Source organism: Saimiri boliviensis, chromosome Y (genome assembly GCF_048565385.1).
Source record: "Saimiri boliviensis isolate mSaiBol1 chromosome Y, mSaiBol1.pri, whole genome shotgun sequence".
NCBI lineage: Eukaryota > Metazoa > Chordata > Mammalia > Primates > Cebidae > Saimiri > Saimiri boliviensis.
Genome location: NC_133471.1, coordinates 22,097,174 through 22,120,558, shown reverse-complemented (window position 1 = coordinate 22,120,558; position 23,385 = coordinate 22,097,174). Strand labels below are relative to the sequence as shown.

The window sequence follows — 23,385 nt, the reverse complement described above, 5'->3', positions numbered from 1 at the left end:
GCGACGCCACGCCCAGGCCACGCCTCCCGCCAGGTCACGCCCAGACCACGCCGCCATCAACCTCCCGCGAGGCCACGCCCAAGCCGCGCCGCCGTCGACCTCCCGCGAGGTCAGTGCCAGACCACGCCTCCATCGACCTCACGCGGGGTCACGCCCAAGCCACGCCTCCATCGACCTCCCGCGAGGCCACGCCCAGACCACACCGCCTTCGACCTCCCGCGAGGTTACGCCCAGACCACGCCGCCATCAACCTCCCGCGAGGTCACGCCCAAGCCGCGCCGCCGTCGACCTCCCGCGAGGTCACGCCCAGACCACGCCTCCATCGACCGCCCGCGGGGTCACGCCCAAGCCACGCCTCCATCGACCGCCCGCGGGGTCACGCCCAAGCCACGCCTCCATCGACCTCTCGCGAGGCCGCGCCCAAGCCACGCCCCCATGGCCTCGCCTCTAGGCCACACCCAGGGCACACTCCCCTCCGGCTCCGCCCCTACTGCTGATGAAACTCCGCCCAGGCCCCGCCTCCCGGGCCCTGGCCCCGCCCCTGGCGCGCGCCCCGCCCACCCGGCGGAGACTGACGTTCACGCTGGACGCGCGGGTTGGGGGGCTCCCTTGGGAGGAAAGGCGTGCGTGGATGTTTGGGGTTCCTTGCGGGCGCCACGTGGAGCATGGAAATGCTGGCGTTCCTGTGGCTGCGGTGGTGCGCAGCTGTGGGGCTGGGGGTTTCTTATCGGCACGGGGGGGCCGGGGTCTGACAGGGGGTGTTGTGGGCACCACGTCTGAGAATGGGGATGAGATGGGGGTTCCCCGAGGGCCAGGGGCGAGGGTCCTGGAGTTGGGGCCCCTTTTAGGCCAGAGGCGAGTGTCCTGGAGTTGGGGCCCCCTCTAGGCCAGGGGCGAGTGGCGTGGAGTTGGGGTCCCTGGCTACTCTCCCCTCCCCCGTCCTTAGGGGGCTCCGGTTACTCTTCCACCCCCATCCCTGGGGGGTCCGGGGTCACTCCTCTTCCCCATCCAGGTTGGAGGGGCGTGGAGATGGGGGTCCCCACGGGCCCGGAGGGAGGGGCGTGGAGAAGACGGGGTTCCTTGCGGGAGGGGCGTGTAGAAGGGGGTCCCCGCGGGCATGGTGGGAGGGGCGCGGAGAAGGGGGTCCCCGCGGGCCCGGAGGGAGGGTCGTGGGGAAGACCGGGTTCCTTGCGGGAGGGGCGTGCAGATGGGGGGGTCCCCGCGGGCATGGTGGGAGGGGCGTGGAGATGGGGGTCCCCGCGGGCCCGGAGGGAGGGTCGTGGGGAAGACCGGGTTCCTTGCGGGAGGGGCGTGCAGATGGGGGGGTCCCCGCGGGCATGGTGGGAGGGGCGTGGAGATGGGGGGTCCCCGCGGGCCCGGAGAGAGGGTCGTGGGGAAGACGGGGTTCCTTGCGGGAAGGGCGTGGAGATGGGGGGTCCCCGCGGGCATGGTGGGAGGGGCGTGGAGATGGGGGTCCCCGCGGGCATGGTGGGAGGGGCGTGGAGATGGGGGTCCCCGCGGGCCCGGAGGGAGGGTCGTGGGGAAGACGGGGTTCCTTGCGGGAAGGGCGTGGAGATGGGGGGTCCCCGGGGGCATGGTGGGAGGGGCGTGGAGATGGGGGGTCCCCGCGGGCCCGGAGAGAGGGTCGTGGGGAAGACGGGGTTCCTTGCGGGAAGGGCGTGGAGATGGGGGGTCCCCGCGGGCATGGTGGGAGGGGCGTGCAGATGGGGGTCCCCGCGGGCATGGTGGGAGGGGCGTGGAGATGGGGGTCCCCGCGGGCCCGGAGGGAGGGTGGTGGGGAAGACGGGGCTCCTCGCGGGAGGGGCGTGGACACTGGCATCCGCGCGGGCGTGGCGCTGGGCGCGGCGCGGGGAGTCCCTGTGGGCGCCGGGTGGGCGCCGCGAGGTCGGGGGGCGCCGAGCTGTCGGCCGTGCTTCGCCCCCGGAACGGACCCCAGCTCCAGGTCGGCGGGTCCGTGGCGCGCCGCAGGCGGCAGGGGGCGCCCGTGAGCCGGGCCGGGAGGGTTTTCTTCGCCCCCGGGGGTTTCCCTCCCACCTGCCGCGCGGACCGCGCAGCGCCGTGCAGACTCGGGGTGCCGGGTCCCAGCCTCTGCGACGCAAAACGCTGGGAAATAAAATGTCAGAAGTAATAATGAGGGCATAGCAGCCCAACGTCACAGAAAATAATAATAATAATAATAATAATGGTCACAGAAAATAATAATAATAATGGTCACGGAAAATAATAATAATAATAATAGTCACAGAAAATAATAATAATAATAATAATAATGGTCACGGAAAATAATAATAATAATAATAGTTACAGAAAATAATAATAATAATAGTCACAGAAAATAATAATAATAATAGTCATGTGCCCAGAGCATACTGCAGTCACGTCTCTCTGCAGAGAACAATTATACCCTTAATTTTGATAACTCTGGAAATCCCAGCATTTCCAGCACATTCTGGGGAAAACGGAAAGCCGTATTGACAGAACTCACACAAGACTCGGATCCATGGGAGGAAAAAAAAAAAAAAAAAAAAAAAAAAGCATGGAAACCCTGTAATGTCTTTTTAAATATGGTAAGTTTTTGAAAAAAAAAATATTTTTTTAAACAGCAGCACATAGATTGCGATTTCAGGTTTTTGCAGGACTAAATTTCTTCGTTTTGACGCCGTAGAAGGAACCAGAACCTCACAGGCCGCAGTGCGTGTAAGATAAACGCCATGGAGGTGACTATGCTTTGCTTGCTGGGTTTTTTATTTTTTATTTTTATTTCTTTATTTATTTTGAGATAGAGTCTCGCTGTGTTGCACTGGCTTGATCTCAGCTCACTGCAACCTCTGCCTCTCGGGTTCAAGAGATTCTCCTCTCGCTGGTGGTGACAGCGGATACTAACTGTCCACTTAAAGATTCAACTATGCAAAATACCGGCCCTGGGTGTGTCGGTGAGGGGGTGGCCAGAGGAGATGAGCATTGGAGTCGGGGGCTGGGAAAGCCAGAGCCACCCTCAGTGTGGGTGGGCGCCATCGCATCAGCGGCCAGCTGGACTAGAATATATGCAGGTAGAAAATGTGCAGAGGGAGACCGGCCTCACTTCCCAGCCTCCATCTTCCTCCCACGCTGGAGGCTCCTGCCCTCGGACGTCAGACTCCAGATTCTTCGGTTTTGGGATGTGGGCTTGCTCTGCTAGCTCCTCAGCCTGCAGACGGCCTGTTGTGGGACCTTGTGATGGTGTAAATTAATTCTTAATGAACACCCCTTCCTCCCTTCCTCCCTTGCTCCACTTTCTTTCTCTTCTTTCTTTCTTTCTTCTTTCTTCGTTTCTTTCACCAAGCCTCCCTCCGTCACCCACACTGGACTGCAATGGCACGATCTCAGCTCACTGCAACTTCCCCGTCCCAGGTTCCAGAGACTTCTCCTGCCTGAGACTCCGCAGCCGCTGGGATTACAGGTGCGCAGCTCCACGCCCAGGAAACTTTCGTGTTTTTGATGAAGACAGGATTTCATCATATTGGCCAGGATGGTCTCAATCTCTTGGCCTCGTGATCCCTTGGCCTCCCAAACTGTTGCCATTACAGGCGTGAGCCACTGCGCCCGGCCTTAAACTCTGCTCTCTCTCTCTCTTGCTCTGAATTCCTCTATCCATGAAGTCCTCTATCAATCGATCTATCTATCTATCTATCTATCTATGTATCTATCTATCTATCTATCTATGTATGTATCTATCTATGTATCTATCTATCTATATATGTATCTATCTATCTATCTGTCTAATCTATTTATGAATTCTATTTATCTATCTGTCTGTCTGTCTATCTAATCTATGAATTCTCCTATGTGTCTATCTAATCTATTTATGAATTCTATATATGTAATATATCTATGTATCTATCTAATATATGTGTCTGTCCATCTATCTGTCTATCTATCCTATCTGTGTGTCTGTCTGTCTCTGTATCTGTCTATCTGTCTATCTACCTATCTGTCTATCTATCCATCCATCAATGCATCCATCCTATTATATGTGGCCCTCTAGAGTATGCCGAATAATGCAATGGTGTTTTCTTTTTTTTCTAGCAGGATAAATGAACTACGACTAGAGGCCTATGGGGAGGCTAAGACGTTGCAACCAGCATCAAATGGGGCCCGTTTAAAATGCAAGCCCCGCAGAAATCAGAGACCGAAACACGTTTGCCCTCTGCTCTGGGAACAAACAGAAGCATCATCAACGCTGATGCTTTTTTTTCAATTTTGATTTCGTTATTTTTTACAGACAGACGGTCTCACTGTGTCGCCGAGATTGGCTCTTGAACTCCTGGAGTCAAACAATCCTCCCGCCTCAGCCTCCCCAAGCGCTGGGATGACAGGCGTGAGGCTCCGCGTCCGGCCCCAAATAGTTTCTTAAGAGCTCGTTCCACGCTGCCACCGTGATCCATGATCCATATTATGACACGTTTAAAATTCCACCGTGCGGCTGGTGCTGTTTGGAACCCTCCCTCTCTGCATGTCCTGTCAAAAACAGAACCAAAGTTTTCCACCATAAAATAGAAATGTGTGTCCCTTTTACTCGAAGCTCAGCCAGTGAACAGGGTGGGTCGGTCACCAGGAAACAGTCACAGCTTAAAGTGGGGTGTGTCGGCTGCTCTCTGTAGCCGAGTGTCTGCAGAAATGCTAATAATGGGGGGAAAAAAAACTGGGTGGGGGGCTCGGTGTTCTCACACATTGCGGAGGAAGGATCTTACCGAGGCTTCCTCTGATTCAAGGTCGCGTTTTTGTTTAGAAGGCGGTTTGGGAGGTGTCCTCAGACGTACCGCGAACGTGTTACTCTGTGGTTTTTCACGGGTTTCTTTCTTTTTGGCAGGAGACACACCCAGAGCCCACACCCGGGCTTGCTGACTCAGACGTTCCCGTCCTCACGTCTCTGGATCAGCTTCGCTTTCTAGGTTCAGCCCTGCGGCCGTCTAGAGAAGCAGGGGGCGACGTCACCCCTTCTGTGGGACGTCTGGGTCTCTCCCGCAGCCTCCAGTTCTCCCTGGAGACTCTACGGGAGCGTCCTCCCTGCCTCTCCCAGCTCCTGGGGGCTCCAGCATCCCTGGGCTTGCGGCCCCATCACTGCAGTCTCTGCCTCCTCCGTCTCTACGGGGCCTTCTCCTCTGCGTCTCTGCTCTCTCTCTTAGGACACCTGTCATTGGATTTAGGGACCACGCAGCCAATTCAGGATGAACTCATCTTAATGTCTTTTATTTTGTTACATCTGCAAACACTGCTTTTTCAAATAAGGTCTCATCCACCGGTTTTGGGGATCCAGACATGGACATACCTTTTTGGGGGACCACAGGTCATCTATGTCACTTCTATCCAGTTCCCTCTGGAGGCTGTAGGGGAGGGTCCTTCCTGCCTCTCCCAGCGCCTGGGGACGCCAGGTGTCCCCGGGCTTGTGGCCACATCACTGTGCTCTCTGCCTGTCCTTCACCCCTGTGTGGAGAAAAACTGTTTCCAGGGACACCTCCCCTGTTGCCTGTGGACCAGCTCAGAGCAGTGGCTTCATTTTAATTTTAATTTTTATTTTTTGAGACGGAGTCTCGCTCTGTGGCCCAGGCTGGAGTGCAGTGCTGCGATCTCGGCTCACCGCAACCTCCGCCTCCCGGGGTCCAGCGGTTCTCCTGCCTCAGCCTCCCGAGTGGCTGGGACCCCGACAGGAACGCACCACCACGCCCGCATAATTTTTTTGAATTATTAGTAGAGATGGGGTTTCACCACCTTGCCCAGGCTGGTCTCACACTCCTGACCCTTTGATCTGCCCACCTCGCCCTCCCAAAGCGCTGGGATGACAGGTGTGAGCCACCGCGCCTGGTGACAGTGGGTCATTTCTCTGTAGACACGTGGAGATTCCACCAGAGACCACGGCTGGGCAGAGGGCAGAGGTGCGAACGCCGGTGTGATTCCAGCTCAGCCCTTGGGAAGGTGACCTGGAGCCTTTTGAAGGAGGGGATCGGGTTGTCAGTTTATGAAAGCGACGTCCAGGGCCCACAGCTCTTGGTACTTTAGAAATAACTCTGGTCCTGGCCGGGCGCGGTGGCTCAAGCCTGTTATCCTTTTGGGAGGCCGAGACGGGCAGGTCACTTGAGGTCAGGGGTTCAAGACCAGCCTGACCAACATGGTGGAACCCGATGTGTCTTAAAAATAGAAAAATGAGCCGGGAGTGGTGTGACAAGCCTGTCATCCCAGCTACTCAGGAGGCTCTTGGAAGAGAATCGCTTGAACCCGGGAGGCAGAGGTTACGGTCAGCTGAGATTGCATCACTGCAGTCGGGCCTGGGTGACAGAGTGAGACTCCATTTCAAAAAGATATGTGTATAGATGCACAAAAATTAGCCGTGCATGGTGACAGACATCTGTAATCTCAGCCACTCGGGAAGCTGAGGCAGCAGAATCCCTTGAACCTGGGAGGCGGAGGTTGCAGTGACCTGAGATCACACCACTGCACTCCAGCCCGGGCGTCAGAGGGAGACGGTCTCAGCAAACAAACCAACCTCTGGTCCTGCAATCAAGAAAAATCAGAAACCACGGGGACCCTGGATGGCTTCAGGACGTGATTCATACAGCAGCGTCTGTGCATCCTGAGGGGCTGACGGAGAGAAGGAACCACCAGTCTTCTGAGTGTTGCAAAAAAAGCTGCCTCTGCTGTCCAGATTAAATAATAATAATAATAATGAAAGGCCAGGCGCGGTGGCTCACACCTGTCATCCCAGCACTTTGGGAGGCCGAGGCAGGTGGATCACCTGAGGTCAGGAGTTCGAGACCAGCCTGGCCAACACGGCGAAACCCCGTCTCTACTAAAAATACAAACATTAGCCGGGCCTGGTGGCACACACGTGTAGTCTCATCTACGCAGGACAGTGAGGCAGGAGAGTCACTTGAACCCGGGAGGTGGAGGCTGCAGTGAGCCGAGATCATGCCGCTGCACTCCAGTCCAGGTGACAGAGCAAGACCCTGTCTCCGAAAAAATATGAACGACAACACAAAAAGAGCTTTACAGGGACATTCTTCCTCCAGGAGCCCTCATCTGAGTTGAGTGACCATGTCTGGGGGATTGGGGCCAAACAGCCCTCCCTGAGATGCTGCCCAGGACATGCTGGGGCTCCCGAAATGACCCCTCCAGGAACCAGCATGTTGCACTTTCCTGCGTGACAGCTCCAGGATGCCAGAGTGGATTAAACGTGTGTGTGTGTGTATGTGTGTGCGCGCACACACATACACACACGCATTTGCTGGGGCTGCTGAAATGAATTTCCCAGAAACTGAGGACTGAACACAAGTTTATTCTGCTGCAGATATGGGGAGCAGAAGTCCGAAGTACAGGGGTCTCAGGGGTGCGCTCCCTCGGGAGGGTCTAGGAGAGGGTCCTTCCTGCCTTTCCAGCTCCTGGGGGCTCCAGCATCCCTGGGCTTGTGGCCCCATCACTGCAGCCTCTGCCTGTCTCTCCACGTGCCCTTCTCTGAGTCTGTGTGTCCTCTCTGTCTCTCAGAAGGACACCTGTCATGGGATTTAGGGACCACACAGATAATCCAGAATGATCTCGTCTTAATGTCCTTCACTTACATCTGCAAACCCTGCTTTTCCAAATAAGGTCTCCTTCGCAGGTTCTGGGGGTCAGGACATGGATATGGATATATCGTTTTGGGGAACCACAGATCAATCCAGTTCACTTGTATCCGGTTCCCTCGGGAGGGTCCAGGGGAGGATGCTCCCTGCCTCTCCCAGCTCCCGGGGGCTGCAGCATCCCTGGGCTTGCGGCCCGATCACTGCAGTCTCCCCCTCCTTCCCTCGGGAGGCTCTAGGGGAGGCTCCTTCCTGCCTCTCCCGGCTCCTGGGAGCTGCAACACCCCTGGGCTTGCGGCCCCATCACTGCAGCCTCTGCCTCCATCTCCAACTGGCCCCCCCCCCGTCTGTGTCTCCTCCTCAGTCTCATGGGGACACTGGAATGGGCCCATTCGGAATCCGGAATGGTCGTACCTTACTAAATCCGTTTGTGATGACCGTGTTTCCAAACACGGTCCTGTCCTGATGTTCTGGGGGACACGGATTTGGGGGGGAGGGGGCATCAGTCACTGTACTGCTAAAGCATCTCCGTTTTCTCTCCATAGCGATGAGGGCAGGGAAGAGACAGCAACAGACCGTGTCAGAACATCAGCTGCAGCCTCCGTCAGCATCCCCCAGGCCCAGAAACGGAGGGGCCGGGCACTGAAAGCCAGCCCCTGGGCAGAGGTGCAGCTGGCCCCTGCCAGCATCCAGAAGCATCTTTCTCTCCCAGGAGGGCCTGGAATTGAATTCAATGTACCTTCTGATCCCCATGGGGAGAGCGGCCTCTGCTTTTTCCCAAAGTGGCTCAGGTCCTGGGGCTGGTGCAGGCACGTCTGGGGCGGAGACACACCCTGCTCACCACCCACACAGAGCAGGGGGCTGGGGGCGGGTCTCAGCGGCTGATGCCCCTGGAGGTTCCTGGGGTCCACGCCGGTGTCCGGTGTTCGGTCCCCAAACGGTCTCATGGTTCAGGTCCGTTGCCTGCTCCCAGGACGCTGGACGGACGTGGGATGGCTGAGCCCCTCCACGGGGTAAAGGACCCGGAGAATGGGCAGGAGGTCGGCAACTCTGGAATCACATGCTGCACGTCAACCGACCTCACAGAGAGTCCTTTCCAGTCCCGGGGTTCCGAAGTGCTCGCCCTGACTCGGGGAAGCCTGAGCACGTTTCAGGGGCTTGATGGGTTCCTCTTCCCCATCAGGCAGTCGCAGAAGCAGAGGCAGGGGTCCCCCAAGCCAGGTCAGAACAACTGCCCCATAAAAACACAGCGTAGCCGGGTGCGGTGGCTCACGCCTTTAATCCCAGCACTTTGGGAGGCTGAGGCGGGCGGATCACCTGAGGTCACCAGTTCGAGACCAGCCTGGCCAACATGGAAAAACCCCGTCTCTACTAAAAATGCAAAATGAGCCGAGCGTGGTGGCGGGTGCCTGTAATCACAGCTACTCGGGAGGCTGAGGCAGGAGAATCGCTTGAACCCGGGAGGCGGAGGTTGCAGTGAGCCGAGATCGCGCCACTGCACTCCAGCCTGGGCGATAAGAGTGAGACTCCATCTCAAAAATGTTTATATATATACATATATCATTATATAAAAATATATACCTAACATCAAAATATATATATCATATAATGCATGTAATATACATAAATATATACATAATCTCACAATATGTAATATGTATATATTACATATGTATATATATGTATATATTACGTATTGTGAGATTATGTATATATTTATATATTATACACATATATCATGTACATATTTATATATACTAGCCGGGCATGGTGGTACACACTGTCCTTTGGCTGAGGCGGCAGAATTGCTTGAACCCAGGAGATGGAGGTTGGACGAAGATGAGATCGTGCCACTGCCCTCCAGCCGGGCAACAAGAGCGAAATTCCTCTCAAAAAAAAACAACAACAAAAATTAGCCAGGCATGGTGGCACACGCTGTCCCTCGGCACTGCCAGGCAGAGCCACCGAAAGCTGCCACCCTGTGCAGCAGAACAAAGCGCCCCTTGCCCCTGTCTGCGCTGTGCTTCCTTCCCTACCGTGAGTGAAGCTTGGAGACCGTTCCCCACCGGGCGTCTGCAGTGCCTGGCAGGAATAACGCCTGGAGACCCTTCCCCACCAGGCCTCTGCAGTGCCTGAGAAGAAGGTACCTGGCCTCTCTGAACTTCGGGGACCGGAACCATGGCCTCTCCATGCGCCCTGGCTCTCCAAGCTGCTTCCCCAAGCTCTCCAAGCTGCGCGCCCCCGCTCTCCAAGCTGCGCTCCGGGTTCCCCAAGCTGCGCTCCCGGCTCTCAAAGCTGCTTCCCCCGGCCCTCCAAGCTGCGCCCCCGGCCCTCCAAGCTCCTGTCGTAGAAGAGACGCCCCAGAACGTCCGCCAGTAGCACGAAGTTGTTAGGGGCAAAGAAGGTGACGATGAAGGCCAGCAGGACCACCCCGGCCAGGCCCACCGCGCGCCTCCGCACTGCCTGGAAGGAACGCAGCCTGGAGACCCTTCCGTCTTCCCCACCGATGCCTCTGCGGTGCCTGGGAAGGATGCTCCTGCCCTCTCTGAAACTCGAGGACCGTGGCGTCTCCATGCGCCCTGGCTCTCCACGTGCCTGGCTCTCCAAGCTGCGCCCTTCGCTCTCCAAGCTGCTTCCCCCGGCTCTCCAAGCTGCGCACTCGTCCCCCTAAGCTGCGTTCCCGGCCCTCCAAGCTGCGCCCCAGGCTCTCCAAGCTGCTTCCCCCGGCTCTCTAAGCTGCGCCCCAGGACTCAGAACTCGCTCTCCTGCCTCTTGAGGCTGGGCCTGGAGGCTCCCTCGGGTCCCTCTGTGCGCGCGCCGGCCTCGGAGCGCACAGACGTGGTCCTGGCGGAGAAGAGGCTCTCTGGGCGAGCGTCCAGCGGGTCTGAGGGCACCCAGGCGCATCCTAGGTACTCGCGGAGGCGCAGCTGGAATTCCCGGGACGCGAAGTAATACACGAAGGGGTCCAGGCAGTTGTTGAGGCAGCTGAGACACAGCGTGAGCTTGTAGATGTGGTAGTAGCTCCTGTCGTAGAAGAGACGCCCCACGATGTGCGCCAGGAGCACGAAGTTGTTGGGGGCGAAGCAGGTGACGAAGGCCAGCAGGACCACCGCGGCCAGGCCCACCGCGCGCCTCCGCTGCCCCAGGCCGTGCGCCTCGTCCGTGCGCAGCAGCTTCAGGATGGTGGCCGTGTAGCAGGCCACGGTGACCAGGAACGGGATGAGGAACAGGAGGATGAAGATGGTGAAGAGGAACAGCGCCCACATGGCCAGGTTGGGGAGCATCGACCACTTGAGGACGTCGAAGCAGGTCACGATGCCCAGGGCGCGCACCGGGTACGTGAGGTCCGTGCGCGCCAGGGGAGAGAGCGCGGCCAGCAGCAGCAGCCAGGTCCCGGCGCACGCGGCCACCGCGTAACGGCGGCGCCTCCAGCGCTTGGAGCTGAGCGGGTACAGGACGCCCAGGAAGCGCTCCACGCTGATGAAGGTCATGGTGAGGATGCTGGAGTACATGTTGGCGTAGAAGGCCACCGTGACCACGTTGCACAGCAGCACCCCGAACACCCAGTGGTGGCGGTTGCAGTGGTAGTAGATCTGGAACGGCAGCACGGCCGCCAGCATCAGGTCGGTGACGCTCAGGTTGATCATGAAGATGACGGACGGGGAGCGCGGCCCGATGCGCCGGCACAGCACCCACAGCGAGAACAGGTTCCCCGGGATGCTGACCAGCGCCACCAGCGAGTACACGGCGGGGAGGGCCACGGCGATGGCCGGGTCGCGCAGCATCTCCAGCGTCGCGTTGTCGGGGCCCGCGCTGCTGCCGTTCGCGGGGGGCTGCATCCTGGGGCGGCTCTGCGAGGGAACGGGGCGTGGTCAGGGGTGAGGGGCGCCGACGGCGGAAGGGACGGGCCTGGGCGCTGAGCCTGGGAGCCAGGGGTGGAAACGCTCCGGGGGCCCCGCTGTCTCCTCCCGCCCGCGCGCGCCCTCCGTTTCCTCCGCCTTCCCTCCCTCCCTCCCTCCCTCCTTCAGTCCCTCCCTCCCTCCCTCCCTGTCTCCCTCCCTCCTTCCCTCCCTCCCTCCTTCCCTCCTTCAGTCCCTCTCTCCCTCTCTCCTTCCCTCCCTCGGCCGCACACATGAAACCTCACGGAACAAATAACAACCACCCACCACCGGAGCACCCAGTAACAGGGCTGCACGGAGACACGGGCTGCTGCAGGACCCAATCACCGGAGCACCCAGAAAGTCGGCTGCACAGAGACACAGGCTGCGCCAGGACCCTCATCACCGGAGCACCCAGAAACTTGGCTAGACAGAGACAGACAGGCTGCGCCAGGACCCCCATCACTGGAGCACCCAGAAACAGGGCTGCACGGAGACACGGGCTGCACCAGGACCCCCACCACCGGAGCACCCAGAAACTCAGCTGGACATAGATAGTCAGGCTGCTCCAGGACCCCCATCACTGGAGCACCCAGAAAATCGGTTGCACAGAGACAGACAGGCTGCGCCAGGACCCCCACCACCGGAGGACCCAGAAACAGGGCTGCACGGAGACACAGGCTGCTCCAGGACCCCACCACCAGAGCACCCAGAAACTCAGCTAGACAGAGACAGACAGGCTGCTCCAGGACCCCCATTACCGGAGCACCCAGAAAATCGGCTGCACAGAGACACAGGCTGCGCCAGGATCCCCGTCACCGGAGCACCCAGAAACTCGGCTAGACAGAGAGACAGGCTGCTCCAGGACCCATCACCGGAGCACCCAGAAACTCAGCTGGACAGACAGGCTGTTCTGTGACACCCATCACCGGAGCACCCAGAGACAGGGCTGCACAGAGACACAGGCTGCTCCATGACCCCCATCACTGGAGCACCCAGAAACAGGGCTGCACAGAGACAGACAGGCTGCGCCAGGACCCCCATCACCGGAGCACCCAGAAACTCGGCTGGACAGAGACACAGGCTGCGCCAGGACCCCTGGGAGCAGCCAGACCCGGGGCTTGGCTGACGTGAACTCAGTGGCCTGCCACTCCCTGTGGGTGCCGGAACCCAGGGTCAGCATCCACTTAGCCCTTCCTTCGCTCCTCGCTTCCACTTGGAAATGCAGGGATGGCACAGTGGCGTCCCCACGGGGACCGTGAGGATGTTGGGACGTGCAGCGCTTTCCAAGTTACACAGAGACTGACTCTCAAAGAAACTTTCTTGACCGGGTGCCGTGGTTCACGCCTGTAACCCCAGCACTCTGGGACATCAAGGCGGGCGGATGGTGGGGTCAGGAGTTCGAGACCAGCCTGGCCAACATGGTGGAACCCTGTCTCTATTAAAAATACAAAAATTAGCCAGGCGTGGTGGCGGGCGCCTGTCGTCCCAGCTACTCGGGAGGCTGAGGCAGGAGACTCGCTTGAACCCAGGAGGCGGAGGCTGCAGTGAGCTGAGATCGCACCACTGCCCTCCAGCCTGGGGGACAGAGAGAGACTCAATCTCAAAAAAGAACAGGAAAGAAGGAAAGTGTGTTTGCACCTGCCACACACCTGCTGTTCCTCCCTGCTGTCCCAGGCAGAATCTGACTGCTTTGACGTCTGGTTCCCCATTTCCACCCGCCGCGAAGAAGCCGGGGTGCCCCCCACCTCGTGGGCTGTCTGGGTGTCTTCAGGATGTCTCGCTCCGTCGCCCAGGCTGCAGTGCAGTGGTGCGATCTCGGCTCACTGCAACCTCCGCCTCCCGGGTTCAGGCGATCCTCCTGCCTCAGTCTCCTGAGTAGCTGCGAGTACAGGCGCCCACCACCACGCCCGGCTAATTTTTTGTATTTTTACTTTTAATTAATTAATTTTTTTAAGACGGGGTTTGATCACGTTGATCAGACTGGTCTTGATCTCCTGACCTCGTGATCCACCCACCTACGCCTCCCAAAGTGCTGGGACTACAGGCGTGAGCCACCGCGTCCGGCCAATTTTTTGTATTTTTAGTAGAGACGGGGTTTGACCATGTTGGCCAGGCTGGTCTCAAACTCTTGACATCAGGTGATCCGCGCGCCTCTGACTCCCAAACGGCTGGGATTACAGGCGTCAGCCACCGCGCCCGGCCCTATTTTATTTTATTTTTTTTCAGACAAAGTTTCACCCTTGTGGCCCAAGGTAGAGTACAATGGCGGCATCTCGGCTCACTGCAGCCTCCACCTCCCGGGTTCCAGCGACTCTCCTGCCTCAGCCTCCCGAGTAGCTGAGATTACAAGCACCCATCACCACGCCCGGCTAATTTGGTATTTTTAGTAGAGACGGGGTTTCACCACGTTGGCCAGGCTGGTCTCCAACTCCTGACCTCAGGTGATCTGCCTGACTCAGCCTCCCAAAGTGCTGGGATTAAAGGTTTGTCCCACCCTGCCGGGGTAAGTTTTACATTTTTAGTAGAGATGGGGTTTCTGCATGGTGGACAGAGTGGTCTCGAAATGTTGACTTCGGGTGATCAGCCCGCTTCAGCCTCCCAAAGTGCTGGGATGACAGGCGTGAGCCCCCACACCCGGCTCATTTTGCATTTTTAGTAGAGACGGGGGGTTTCACCACGTTGGCCAGCCTGGTCTCGAACTCCTGACCTCGTGATCGGCCCGCCTCGGCCTCCCAAAGTGCTGGGAAGACAGGTGTGAGCCAGCGCGCCTGGCCGAGGCTGAGACTCTGAGAAGACCCAGCACGGGGCTGGAGGCTGCCCTGGGAAGGCTCAGGACGTACAAACCTCGGGACCAGACTCACTGGCCCGCATGGACAGAAAGCACAAAGCAACCCCCAGCCCCCAGCGGGGTCCTCCTGTGAACTCCTCGCACCCCCTCAGCACTAGCCTGGGTGTGAACCTTCCATCTGAGGGACGTGTCCCCCGAAGCGTCTATCAGCAGAAAACACACAGTCCGAGTTTCAAGGAGACCCACCCGCAGCCTCCGAAGCGTGTCTGGCTTTTAGCTCCTGTGTCACCCCCGCCTCCGCGCGCCTGCTCCTTCCTGCAGACGAGGCTGCGCCTTCTCACCAACAGCTGCGCAAGGAACTTCCTCTAACTGCTTTTAAAATGGCCCAGAGTTTCCGTTTCGGGGTGAAGTTCTCTGCCCTGGCCAGGTGTGAGGCGTATGGTTTATGCAGCGGTCAGCCCCGCACCCCACGGCCAGCTGGGTACCTTCAGGGGAAAAAGGGGACCCTGGTTTCTCGGGGTTCTACTTGGCGCTGCTGTGAAGCGTGTCGGACAAACACTATTTTTACTTTGAGAATATAAGTGGGGCGCGGTGGCTCACGCAGCTAATCCCAGCACTTTGGGAGGCTGAGGCAGGAGGATCACCTGAAGTCAGGAGTTCAAGACCAGCCTGACCGACATGGTGAAACCCCCCGTCTCTGCTAAAAATACAAAATAAATTAGCCGGGCGTGGTGGCGGGCGCCTGTATTCCCAGCTGCTCGGGAGGCTGAGGCAGGAGAATCGCTTGAACCCGGGAGACGGAGGTTGCAGTGAGCCGAGATCAAACCACTGCACTCCAGCCTGGGCGGCAGAGCGAGACTCCATCTCACAAAACTAAAATAAAATAATAAAATGGGCCAGGAGCGGTGGCTCACGCCGGTATTCCCAGCACTTTGGGAGGCTGAGGCAGGCGGATCAGCTGAAGTCAGGAGTTCAAGACCAGCCTGGCCAACCTGATGAAACTCTGTCTCTAAAAAAAAGCAAAAATAAAATAAAATAAAATGGATGGAGGTAGACATAAGAGGGCCCTGGAATTATTTTTTTGTTTTTTGTTTTTTGTTTTATAGAGATGGAGTCTTGCTGTGTTGCCCAGGCTGGAGGGCAGTGGTGTTAACGTAACTCACTGCAGCTTCCAGTACGAGGGGTTCAAGCAATCCTCCTGCCTCAGCCTCCCGAGCAGCTGGGAGTAAAGGTCACTGCCACCATGGCACCTAATACTTAGATGTTTTTGTAGACAGGGAGTTTTTTATGTTTGCCAGGCTGGTCTCAAACTCCTGGCCCCAAGCAATGCTCTTGCCTCAGCCTCCTGAGTAGCTGGGGCTGCAGGTGTGTGTGAACATACCCAGGTCATATTTTTATGTTTTGTAGACAGAGGGTTTTGCTATGTTTCCCAGGCTGGTCTCGAACTGCTGGCCTCAGGCAGTCGTCCTGAGTAGCTGGGACTGCAGGTGCATGCCACCATGCCCAACTCATCTTTTTTGTAGCTACGTTGCCCAGGCTGGTCTCAAACTGGTGGCCTCAAGCAATGGTCCGGCCTCGGCCTCCCAAAGTGCTGGGATTGCAGGCGTCAGCCAGCACCACTGGGCTGGAATTTGTCGATTAAACTCATGGTCGCCATCTGCACCCAGTTCCACTTTAAACACCACGTCTGTTGAAACTCTTGCACCCCGGCCTCCCCCGACCCCCTCCTGTGTGCAGCTGTGTGATCTGAGGATCCTGCAAACTCCCCCGTCTCTCTGCTGCAATCCTGGGTCTGTCCCCGCGGCCACCGTACAGCCCCCAGGGAGGACAGCAGAGCAGGCCTCTGAGCTGCACGGTGACTCATCAAGGAGTCGCCTCTAACCGACGCCGCCGACGCCGGCTGCTCTGACCTGACAGGCAGGCGCTTGTGGTTTTGGCCTCACCGGGGCCGCGGTGGCAGGATGGAAAGTTTACAGTGAGCAGAAAACGGTTGGTGGTGGTGGTGGTGTCTGGGCTGTGGAGGCCGCTCTCCAGAAATATGGGGGTACGGAGTGATCGGAAGGAACAGATGGGCACAGGTGGGCGCTCAGGGGCTGGCTGCAGGTTCGAGCCCCTCCGCTCCCCTGCTCTCCCCTCCCCTGCCCTCCCCTCCCCTCCCCTCTCCTCTTTCCTTTCCTTGAGACGGAGTCGCTCTGTCGCCCAGGCTGCAGGGCAATGGTGCGATCTCAGCTCCCTGCAGCCTCCGCCTCCTGGGTTTAAACGATTCTCCTCCCTCAGCCTCCGGAGTAGCTGGGACGACAGGCACCCGCCACCACACCCAGCTACTTTTTGTATCTTTAGTACAGACGCGTTTTCACCATGTCGGCCAGGCTGGTCTCGAACTCCCGACCTCAGCGGATCCGCCCGCCTCGGCCTCCCAAAGTGCCGGCACGACAGGTGTGAGCCCCCGCGACCGGCCAGGTTGCAGCCTTTACGTTATGATTGGCAGGAAAATGCCAACCCGTGTGGGAACGACGCATCTAGGAATGCTTCTCGCCCTCGGTTTTATTTCTTCTTGAAACGGCTTTACCAAGCTGTGAGGCACGGACCCTAAGCCTTCACTCATTCACCCAGTTCGGTGGATTTTCGTATATTCACACACGTGCCAACACCACCAGCATGCGACGCCAGAGGAGCGTTCCTCCCTAAACAGAACTCAGAACCCGGCCGGGCACGAAGCTCTCACGCCTGTGATCCCAGCACAGTGGGAGGCCGAGGCGGGGGGGATCACGTGAGGTCAGGAGTTCGAGACCAGCCTGGCCAACATGGTGAGACCCCCGCCTCTACTTAAAATACAAAAATTAGCCAGATACGGTGGCGGGCTCCTGTGATCCCAGCTACTGTAGAGGCTGAGGCGGGAGAATCGCTTGAACCCAGGAGGCGGAGGTTGCGGTGAGCCGAGATCATAGCACTGCACTCCGGCCTGGGCAACGAGAGCGAAACTCTGTCTCAAAACAGAATAAAACAAAAACCTCAGGACCAGCCCGCACGGGTCAACGCCACTCCTTCCTGCCCCAGTCCCTCTCAGCCTCAAATTTGCTTTCTGTCTCTGCGGACTGGCCTTTTCTGGCCATTTTATAAGAATAAAACTCTATCGATGATAGACTGGACAGGGAAAATGTGGCACATAGACACCGTGGAATACTACGCAGCCATCAAAAACGATGAGTTCACGTCCTTTGTAGGGACCTGGATGAACCTGGAAACCATCATTCTCAACAAACTGACACAAGAGCAGAAAATCAAACACCGCATATTCTCACTCATAGGCGGGGGTTGAACAATGAGAACACATGGACACAGGGCGGGGAGCGTCACACACTGGGGCCTGTCGGGGGGAAATGGGGGAGACAGCGGGGGGTGTGGAGTTGGGGAGAGAGAGCATGGGGGTAAATACCAGATATAGGTGAAGGGGAGGAAGGCAGCAAACCACACTGCCCCGTGTGTCCCTATGCAACAATCTTGCATGTTCTTCACGTGGACCCCAAAACCTAAAATGCCATTTAAAAAAAGAATAAAATTCTACAATATGAGGTCTTTTGTGTTAGGCTTCTGTCACTGAGTGTGGGGTCCTGAAACTTCATTCACTCTGCAGCCTGTGTCAGAGTGTCACTCCTTTTCATGGGTGCATAGTACTCCACTGTGTGGAGAGACCACATCCTGTTTATTCATTCCCCTGTGGATTCCCATTTTGGTTGTTTCTGATTTTTTTTTTTTATTCTTATTTTTTGGAACAGAGTCCTGCTCTGTCCAGCCCAGGCTGGAGTGCAGTGCCACAATCTGGACTCACTGCAACCTCTGCCTCCAGGGTTCAAGCAATTTTTCTGCCTCAGCCTCTGAAGTAGCTGGGATTACAGGCGTGTACCACCACACCCAGCTAATTTTTTTGTAGTTTTAGTAGAGACGGGGTTTCACTCTGTTGGCCAGGCTGGTATCAAACTCCTGACCTCAGATGATCCACCCACCTCAGCCTCCCATTTTTTTTTTTTAAGGTGGAATCTCCCTCTGTTGCCCAGGCTGGAGTGCAATAGTGCGGTCTCCGCTCACTGCAACCTCCGCCTCCTGGGTTCAAGCGATTTTCCTGCCTCAGCCTCCTGAGTAGCTGGGATTACAGGTGTGCACCAACATGCCTGGCTAATATTTTTGTATTTTTAGTAGCGACGGGATTTCACCGTGTTGGCCAGGCTGGTCTCCAACTCCTGACCTCAGGTGATCCACCCACCTCAGCCTCCCAAAGTGCCGGGAATGACAGGCGTGGGCCACCGCGCCTGGCCTCTTTCTGATTTTTGGCAATCGTGAGTAAAGCTGCTCTCCGCTAACCCCTAGCCCTGGTAACCCCTTTCTGAAGGGTTCAGATGCTGAGAGCAGTGATCCTACAGTGTGGGTCAGGTGGCCCTTGCAGGGCTGGGGTGAGGAAAAGACCAAAGAATGAATGAGGCAGCTCCTCATCCACCTCAGGGATCACCTGCTGGCGACGGACCCTTTCTGATAGGTATTTTCTTGTGTCTACAATAACCCCTCTTTCCCGAGTGCCGTGGGCTACCCCGGGAGCTCACCACACAGGGGAGTTGAGGGAGCCCAGCCCCAAGGAGCCACAAGCCAGCCCTGTGCTGTCCTTGACATTTGGTCTCTTTTCTGGGTTTCTGGGTTGTTTGCAGCACGCAGTTTGTGGTTATTTCGAAAGGGCAGTGTCAGGAGGCCTGAACCCCAAAGGCAGCAACACGTGAGATGATATCAGAGCTGTGCTGCTGGAAGGGAATCAAAACAGACAGTGGTTTTAATGACACACTTTGATTACCCAGGAGGAAGCTGTCACACGCCACACCCTGGCTGAGCTCTCGCTCTTATGACCATTTCCTACTCAGAAATTTGGTCTGTGTCTGTGGCATTAGTGAAGTTAAAATGCGGTCATCGCAGAGTAGAGACAGCCCCTGATAAAACACATGGGTGTCCTTAGAGAAACGGGAATGTAGGCACACACACAGAGAAGGCATGGGAAGATGAAAACAGAGGCCAGAGTGCATGCACAGTGGGTGGGTGGGTAGGTGTATAGATGGGTGGCTGAATGGGCACATGGGTGGTGGGTGGATGGATGGATGGGTGGATAGGTGGGTGGGTGAATGCGTGGTGGATGGATGGATGGATGGATGGATGGATGGATGAGGGGGTGGGTGCATGAGTGCATGGTGGGTAGATGAATGGGTACATGGATTGATGGGTGGATCGATGAGTGGATGGATGGGTGGATGGATGGATGTATGGGTGGGTGGATGGATGGATGGGTGGATTGATGGGTGGCTGAATGGGTGGTAGATGGATAGATGGATGGATGGGTGGGTGAGTGGATGAGTGCATGGTGGGTAGATGAATGGGTACATGGATTGATGGGTGGATGGATGGATGAATGGGTGAATAGATGGGTGGGTGAATGGGTGGTGGATGGGTGGATGGATGGATGGGTGGGTGAGTGGATGAATGCATGGTGGGTAGATGAATGGGTACATGGATTGATATATGGATGGATTTATGGATGGATGGATGGATGGATGGGTGAATGGATGATCTATGGATGGGTGGATAGATGGGTAAATGGATGGATAGATGATGGATGGATGGATGGGTGAATGGAAAGGTGGGTGAGTGTATGAATGGGTGGGTAGATGGATGGGTGGATGGATGGAGGACTGGGTGGATGGATGCATGATGAATGGATGCAGATGGGTGGATGGATGTATGGATGGATAGATGGACGGATGGATGCATGCATGGATGGATGTGTGGATGGATGGGTGGGTGGGTTGGTGGATGGATCAGTGTTTAGGTGGATGGATGTGTGGGTGGATGAATGGATGGGTTGATGGGTAGATGGATGGGTGGATATATGAATGGGTGGATGGATAGATGAGTAGGTGGATGGGTGCGTGGATGAGTGGATAGATGGATGAGTGGGTGGCTGGTGGATGGATGGGCAATGGATGGGTGGATGGGTTGATGGGTGGATGGAGATAAGTGTGTGTGGATGGGTGTGTGGATGAATGGTTAAGTGGATGGATAAGTGTGTGGGTGGGTGGATGGGTGAGTGGATGAATCAGTGTTTAAGTGGATGGATGTGTGGGTGGGTGAATGATGTGTTGCTGGGTAGATGAATGGATGGATGTACAGATGGATGGATGGATGAGTGGATGGATGGGTAGGTGGATGGATGGATGAGTGGATAGATGTGTGGGTGGGTAGATGGGCTGATGGATGAATAGATGATGAAGGGATGGATGCTTCTATCCACCGTGAGATGCCAATTATTTCCAGAAAATCACCAGAAGCTGCAGCAAAGCCTGGAACAAATTGTCCCTCAGAACTCTAAAGAGGGAACAACCCTACTAATAACTTGATCTCAGACTTCTGGTCTCCAAGATGGGGAAAAGAATGCATTTCTGTTGTTAAAGCCCCCACATTTGGGGTAATTAGTTATGGCAGCCTTTGCAAACTACTATGCCAAGAAAAGACAGGAAAAGTTTTAACCAACAGCCTCCAAAGAAATTAGCAGAAGTGTCATCATACCGAACAAAAGAGAGGAAGAACCTCAAAAGATAAAGCCTGAGAAGGACAAGGTGATAGAATAAGAGAAAGAAACCAGGAACAAGCCGATGGACGTCAGAAACTCAATGGAAGAGGAGGCTATCGAGACTTGAAGCTACAAAGACGGCACTGCAAAGCAATAACAAGAAAATGTGTTCATATAGCCCCCCACACACACTTTTTTCTTTGGTTGACTTGCTGTTGAAAAATGTCCAACACTCGCAGAGTGGAGCATATAGATTATGACATGATTTGCCAAAGCCCAGGAGGAACGGCTGCAGAGGACCTATCCACCCATCCACCCATCTACCCATCCACCCACTCATCCATGCATCCACCCATCTATCCATCTATCCATCCACCCATCCATCCATCCATTCATGCATCTACCCATACCCCCACTCATCCATCCATTCACCCATCCATCCACCTACCCATCCATCCACTCATCCATCCATCCACCCATCCATCCACCCACCCATCCACCCACTCATCCATCCATCCACCCATCTATCCACCCACCCATCCATCCATCCACCCATCTATCCATCTATCCATCCACCCATCCATCCATCCATCCATGCATCTACCCATACCTCCAATCATCCATCCATCCACCCATCTATCCACCCACCCATCCATGCATCCACCCATCTATCCATCTATCCATCCACCCATCCATCCATCCATTCATGCATCTACCCATACCCCCACTCATCCATCCATCCACCTACCCATCCATCCACTCATCCATCCATCCACCCATCCATCCACCCACCCATCCACCCACTCATCCATCCATCCACCCATCTATCCACCCACCCATCCACCCATCCACCCATCTATCCATCTATCCATCCACCCATCCATCCATCCATCCATGCATCTACCCATACCTCCACTCATCCATCCATCCACCCATCCATCTACCCACCCATCCACCCACCCATCCATACATCCACCCATCCATCTACCCAGCAACCCATCCATTCATCCACCCAAACATCCATCCATCTAAACACTGATCTATCCATCCACACACCCACCCAGCCATTCACCCACCCACCTACCATTCATCCATCCACTCTTTCATCAATCCACCTATCCATACATCCACCCATCCATCCAGCCACCCATCTTTCATCAATCCACCTATCCATACATCCACCCGTCCATCCAGCCACCCATCCACCCACTCATCCATCCATCTACCCATCCATCCACCCATCCATCCATCCACCCACCCATCCACCCACTCATCCATCAATCTACCCATCGATCCACCCATCCATGCATCCAGCCACCCATCCATCCACCCAGCCATCCACCCACTCACCCATGCATCTACCCATCCATCCACCCATCCATCCATCCAACCACCCAGCCATCCACCCAGCCATCCACCCACTCACCCATCCATCTACCCATCCATTCACCCATCCATCCATCCAACCACCCAGCCATCCACCCAGCCATCCACCCAGCCATCCACCCACTCATTCATCTACCCACCCATCTACCCAGCCATCCCCTACTCATCTATTCATCCAGCCATTCACACATCCATCCCTCTCCTCACTTGCCCTGGAAGAATTGAACCACTGGGGCAGGGAAGGAAGCAAGGCTCAGAGCTCCCTCCTCTCCCATCTCCCTGCAAACGTCAAGGCATCCTCTTGACCCTTGACATGTGGATCTACAGCACAGGAGCTTCCCAGAGCTCTGCATGACCCAGACATCTGACCCCTTCCATCTCCAGGAGGGAGGGGGTACAGGTGTATGCCTGGTGCTGACCTCCAAGGGTCATGGGAGGGAGGCAGCTTTGGGACCTCTGCTATAATCAGGTTGTTCAGGATTTTACATGGTGGTCCCAGGGGCACTGCGAGTGCACCCAGACTTGTTTGAGCAAGAGTCCTTGATATTGATTCAGAAATAGAATGGGTTCTTGGGCGCGGTGGCTCACAGCTGTCATTCCAGCACTTTTGGAGGCCAAGGTGGGCGGATCATGAGGTCAGGGGTTCGAGATCAGCTTGGCCAACATGGTGAGACCCCCGTCTCTACTAATAACGCAAAAACTAGGCAGGCGTGGTGGTAGGGGCCTGTAATCGCAGCTACTCAGGAGACCGAGGCAGGAGAATCCCTTGAACCCGGGAGGCAGAGGCTGTAGTGAGCTAAGATCGCACCATTGTACTCCAGCCTAGGCAACAAGAGTGAGATTCTGTCTCAAAAAAGAGAGAAAGAAAAAAAGGCGGGGCACAGTGGCTCACACTTGTGATCCCAGCACTTTGAGAGGCTGACGTGAGCGGATCACCTGAGGCCGGGAGTTCGAGACCAGCCTGGCCAACATGGAGAAACTCCGTCTCTACTAAAAATACAAAAATCAGCCGGGTGGTGGTGGTGCGGGGGCACCTGTAGTCCCAGCTACTCCAGAGGCTGAGGCAGGAGGATCGCTTGAACCCAGAAGGCGGAGGCTGCATTGAGCCGAGATCACACC

General features: G+C 56.4%; 1 protein-coding gene across 2 annotated transcripts in view; it reads right to left on the bottom strand.

Moving 5' to 3' along the window:
• Positions 1–2,136: 2,136 nt before the first annotated feature.
• The window catches only part of P2RY8 (P2Y receptor family member 8), a 55,290-nt gene continuing 34,041 nt past the window's right edge, over positions 2,137–23,385 (bottom strand). For both annotated transcript variants that reach the window (XM_074392428.1, XM_074392429.1), the window contains exon 2: positions 2,137–11,461. In XM_074392428.1, the coding sequence (XP_074248529.1) occupies positions 10,361–11,449 (1,089 nt within the window). In that variant the 5' untranslated portion in view covers positions 11,450–11,461 and the 3' untranslated portion in view covers positions 2,137–10,360. The remainder of the gene's footprint in view (positions 11,462–23,385) is intronic.